Raw genomic sequence first — 6,000 nt, 5'->3', positions numbered from 1 at the left:
TATTGGTAACGATAAAGTCATTAGTTTTCGAGATATTTGAAGTTAAATATGAAACGGCACAGTTATTTTGATTACATTATGATTATATATTATTCATTCATTAAAATTTAAAAATTATTTGTACCCAGTACTTTAAAACTTATTGATTGGACGTATCCTTATCATACTTGGTAAAAAGTGTAAGTGCTGTACACCCTACTAAATTAAGATAAATAAACGTTTTTAGCTACTACCAGAGGCGTACGACAGGGAATAGTGCCTGGTTGACCCTTCCCAGATTCTATGCCACTGACAGATTGCTACTTTAGTGTAATTTTTTGAATTTCCAATCCTTTTTATGTAAATATTATACTCTTCATTCGTAACGATAAAATTATTAGTTTTCGAGATATTTGAAATTAAAAATGAAGCGACACAATACATTAATCAAAATAACCGAGTCGTTTCATTTTTAACTTCAAAGATCTCGAAAACTAATGACTTTATCGTTACGAATGAAGAGGATACTATTTTCATAGAAAATATTAGAGAATCTAAAAATTGAACTCAAATAGCAATTCCGCCAGTGGCGTAGAACTTGGAAAGGGTCAACCATTCACTTTCCCCAGTCGTACGCCTCTGGTAATAGCCAGAAACGTTTGTTTAACATAATTTAGCAGTTTGTACAGTACCTATACTCCCTGTCAAGTATGAAAAGGATACGTCGAATAGTTTTAAAATGCTGAACAAAAATGGTTTTTAAATTTTTAGGTAAAACACCCTGTAACTCAGTAAGGAACCACATTTTATTTAAGTGTTTTAGGTTAAATCTTCGTATTTTGTGCTAAGGTTTCTCCAGTTACTATATGGACAATTATTAATGAAACACCCTGTATACTACACACATCGGCGTACGTTTCACTTTTAGACCACCCTGGTGCAGCTTCTCCTTTTTTTATTTCGTATAGCTGCTCCTTCTCTTCATCCCATCTCCATTGTCTACCGTCTACTATTAACTTTTTGTATCCAATTCTTGCCATTTTTCCTTTTTCTCTTTCTTCTTTCGCCACCTTGCTTAATTGTTTCTGTATTTCTTTTTCTTTCATCGTTAGGTCACTGTTTATGTAAATGCGTTCGTTGTGGTTTTTTTAATTTTCTCTTGTTTTTCAATATCTCCATTTTTTCAGTCATTGTTTCCGTTTCTATAACACAGAGATTCTCTCCAATTTTTGTGGCGTTCCTTAATTTCACTTTAACTTGCAGCTCTCTGACTAGTAAATTTTCCATTTCTTCTCTAATGTTTCTATCATCGTTTGTGTCCATTTTTAATCCTGATATTATCAGGTTTTTCTTCTTACTGTATTTTTCTATGTATTCGATTCTTTCCTGTAGTTGCTTTACTTCTCTTTTCAAGTTCTGATTCTCTTGCCTCATTTCCATTAATTGCTTATTGTTTTCGGCTTGTTCCTTCCTGACCTGTTTTATTTCATTCATCATTTCTTCATTTTTCTCCATAAGTTCTTTCATCATTCTAATCATGACTGCATTTGTATCTTTGTCTGCTTCATTTTTCTGTTGTGTTCTCGTTGCTTTTTTACTTCTTTCAAAACTGTCATCGTTTCCTTCCGTTCTCTTCCGTTTAGTTTCTTCGTCTGTTTCTACCTCGCTTCCAGTTTCGCTTCTATGCTCACTCATTGTGTTTTTATTTAGAGACCTAATTCTGTATTTACTTATTACTATGTATTAATATTATTGTTATTTTATTTATTAATTATTTAATTTTTAAATTTTTATTTTACTTTTAAGATTATTTAAAAATTGTTTAATTATCGGTTATTTATTTATATCAACAATAATATTTCGACTCTGTATTTTTCGATAGGTGCAAAAAACTTGAATTTATCTATTAGGTAGTCATTAACACTGCGAAAAGAAGCAACGGCTAGTCGCCCCAGCGGACCTTGACTTCTTATCAGTGCCAAAAAACTTAATGATAATTATTGTTTTACTGTTAGTAATTTAAAATATATTTTTATTAAAGCTAGGTTAGGTTAATAATGGCTGGATCTTACTTTTAAAATTCTTGTTTAGTTTACACTCTAAATTATTAATTCACTTATTTACACTTTGTAAGACTTTGGTGATTTATCTGTTCGCAATACCTCAGTAATTTTGAAGCTAAATTGCGGAGCAGATTCAAATCGACCTCACTGTCTCTTTACCAGGACCGTACCTCCTAAAAGCTAAAAAAGAAGAAATGACAAAAAAAAACAATTTTAGTTCTCTTAGCAAATTTCTTAAAAAAGTTAAAGTGAAGTTGTTTTGTCAGATGATGGGCCCAATAAAACTGTAACCAAACTTTATTTTCCGTAGATATTTGCGGATAGCGGTACACCGACTTTAGTCGGTGCCTCGTTGTCCGGAACACACATTCTTAGAAGAGAAGTCCAAAATCAAGCCATTAATCGGGGAAAAGCTCTTCTATCTACCTCTAAAATCAGGTGGTATAACCACATAAGGTAATTCACAGGATGTCCTATTACCCAGGACATCTAAGGACCCAAGGTAACGTTCAGTACAAAGCCTTTTCATTCGTTATTTACTGCGATGGGGAGGGGTGGTGGTATAGCTTGAGGGTCAGATAGATACCACTCCAGGTTATGGGCGGTCAGATAGGTACCACTAGGTTACGCAGTCTCACTTCACTGTTCCATTAGAACATACATAATCTCCCTGAGACTGGGGTTGTATGAGTATCTGTGTGTATGTGTGTGTGGGGGGGGGGGCGCCAGTGCTAGTTTTGCAGGCGGGCACCTTATACCCTAGCGCCGGCACTGTCTTCGACGGAAAAACATGCCTTAAAAAGAAAAAGAGTTGCCTAAATTTGGACTCCATAAATCACGTACACATACCAGAGACCCAGAGAACCTGCTCAGAGATAAAATTGACAATACAGTGTCAGTAAGAAATTAAGTAATTTTTAAAAAGGATCATAAAATAAAGTTATCATAAAATCAAGGCAATCAAGGCAAAAACCTTCGATCAGTACGTATTGTCGATTGTAACATATGGAACTGAAACATGGGCTTTTAACAACAGCGTAGTCCACAAACTTCAAGTGACTCAGAGAGCTATGAAACGGAGAATGCTCAATATTAAGCTCAGTGATCGCAAATCCAATAAAAAGATAAGAAGATGATTAAAAGTAACAGATGTGATCCAAAAGACTGCGATGTTAAAATGGAATTGGGCAGGGCACAGGAAGAATGGAAGACAGCCGTTGTAGAAAGCGAATTCTTGAATGGCGACCAAGTGCAAGCAAAAGAAGTAAAGGCAGACCTCAAAAAAGATGGACTGATGACATCAAGCGAATGTCTGGCCACGGATGGATGCAAAAAAACAGCAAACAGAAATGAATGGACACACCTAAGGGAAGCAAGAGCTGTTGATGATGATGAAAATGATGATGATCACAAAATGGTTAAATTACAGATACAATTAAACAAAAAAAAGTGTTTGTTTACAATTAAACAATTTTAAATATGTCGTCATTTTTATCAAGTCCTACAAGTTCCATGCTAATGTCCCACAGTTTTCGAGCAGTTTCGGCATTCTCCGCTTCCCTTGAACACGACGTTACAGCGCACTCCGCATAGTACAGTCCTGTTTCACTCGCGCAATTGTCGTCTACTGCGCAGTATATTTGTGTTTGCGCACCCTGAGTTGGAGTTTTAATAAAAAGTCCGAAGATATTGTCGTACACCCAGGTTAGTCCTGGAAACATGGAATCATAGTGTCGGCCAAGTTCGGTACGTATAACTCCGGGATGTAAGGAGTAGACATGGACATCAGTTATGTCCTTTTCTAAAAAAAAACTATGGTAATAAAACTCATTTTTAAAATTAATAAATGGAAAATCATACAGAAGGAAGTGAGATGGTTAAGAGTCGAAAGGATTAATAGGTTAGAAAATGCACGTGAAATATGGCGTTACCATGTATATTCCGTGTCATCACCGAATTGCATAAAAATTTGGATTTAGGTTCCTCTTACCCTTCGTTTCACTTTTGAACTTCTGCTGTTGGTTGCTTTTACTTGGAGGGTGAGAGTCAACCAGAGCCGGATTTAAGCCTGTGGGGGCCCCTGGGCAGAATTGGTGTGGGGGCCCTGCCTCCTACCATTAAAAAAACATTGATCTACTTTTATAAATATAATTTTAAATAATAAAAAGTACAAGAGCTGTAACTTGTTACAGTAAAATATTAAAAATAATAGTAAGATGTATGGTTAAAGTCCGGGAACTTTTCGAGATATTTTAATTGAAAATTTCTTGATTATGTGGGACATAAGTTGCATTTAGACATCGTGGCCAATGCTCATTGTAGAGAGATGAGTCAAACACTATTGGCCCATCATAGACCGAAGTCGATTTTTAATTAACTTAAATTTTAAGAATGATCTCTAACCACTGCAGTTAGTTAGCATCAGAACTAAACATTAACCTCACAGTGTCATCTCAACATTTGGAAAAGCATCATTCATATTCTTTTTTTTTTTTTAGCAGTTGGTACATTTGAAATTCTTTACTTCTATTTGATGAGCTGATTTCATCTTTAAATGAATTGAAGAATCTTATAAACTGTACCAGATGGACACATAAGTTTTCATCTAAGTCATTGCTATAAATGTTGGTAAGCTTTAGTGAGTGAGGTTCAATTTCATTCAGAGTTAAATTTTCCAATTTTCCAAAATGATGTAAAAATCCAAAATTGGAATGGATGGAATCATATGCAGGAAGCCTCTGACTTAAACGTAATCTATAATAGCGATAAAAGTTTGAGTTCTAAACTTCCACGATGTTCTCATATCTTTCGAAATTGTCACGTCTTGACTGTAAAATTTGTATAAGTGATCTAAGTGCTGCCACTCCTGAATTAAGTTCAATATTTGGATCTTGAAGAATACGACTTGTGCTGTTTGTCCTCCCTGATATCCTCTCTGTTTCCAGTAAACACATTCGATTATAGGTACAACAAACCATTTTCAATGAGTTTTAAATTGTTGCTCATAGTCTTCCGAAATTTTGGATAATGCTCCTTTAATCTGATTATAACCTTTAACTAGTTATTTTGCGGCATTACCTCCATGACCATCTAGTAGTATTTGCTCTTTTAGGAACAATAATATTTTTGGCACAGTCTGTATTGCTGTCGCTTTCAGACGCGGCTTTTAAACATTCTGTCAAGCTGTATCTATATGTAGAGAAAGTGGAAAATACATATAAGCTAGTTCTTCTAAAAAATTAAAGAATGCGGTGCTATGCTAATGCATGGTAACACTCAGTTGCAGCTTTTGAAACTAAATTTAGAGAGTGGGCGACACGGCGAATCCACAACTCCAAGATATTAAGGTGCGTATCCATACGTGGGTGCTCCGTGCTCGGTGTAGCAGCTCCACATAGTGGATACGTTGGTGATCGCCAACCAGTGATTTAACCGGTTTGCTGTTTATGTGTAGGGGAACGCATGCCGTATCTATTTAAGCAGCTACACCGAATACGGAGCACCCACGTATATATATATATATATATATATATATATATATATATATATATATATATATATATATATATATATATATATATATATATATATATATAACAGGTATATAATCTTTGCTGAACAGTTAGGAAACAAGGTTGAAATATTGGGGTAGCAACAATCTCAAAGAAAACTCTTTATAATAATTCCAAGCTTTCGATAATGTTTATTATCATCTTCAGGGAAACTACAAATATAAATATACAGTATTTAACAATTAGTCTAACTAAAATCAATAAAAATTGTTATCTATGTGCCATCAAAAATCCAAAACACCATAGTTTTCTCTCACTAAACTAGGTGTCTAGGATCCCCAGAAACACAAAAATAACAAAATATTGCTCTGAGAAATGCAGAGCTAATACTCTCACTATAAACACCGCATATCACAGAACAAATTGACGTTTCCGTATGAATTCAA

The 6,000-nt window shown here is 34.7% G+C and overlaps 1 protein-coding gene across 2 annotated transcripts in view; it reads right to left on the bottom strand.

Moving 5' to 3' along the window:
• Window positions 1-2,253: 2,253 nt before the first annotated feature.
• LOC126889909 (retinol dehydrogenase 11-like) overlaps window positions 2,254-6,000 on the bottom strand; it is a 40,520-nt gene continuing 36,773 nt past the window's right edge. For both annotated transcript variants that reach the window (XM_050658627.1, XM_050658626.1), the window contains exon 5: window positions 2,254-3,843. In XM_050658627.1, the coding sequence (XP_050514584.1) occupies window positions 3,506-3,843 (338 nt within the window). In that variant the 3' untranslated portion in view covers window positions 2,254-3,505. The remainder of the gene's footprint in view (window positions 3,844-6,000) is intronic.

Source organism: Diabrotica virgifera, chromosome 8 (genome assembly GCF_917563875.1).
Source record: "Diabrotica virgifera virgifera chromosome 8, PGI_DIABVI_V3a".
Taxonomy (NCBI): Eukaryota; Metazoa; Arthropoda; class Insecta; order Coleoptera; family Chrysomelidae; genus Diabrotica; species Diabrotica virgifera.
The sequence above is the reverse complement of the archived record's forward strand: the minus strand, read 5'-3'. Positions and strand labels throughout refer to the sequence as shown.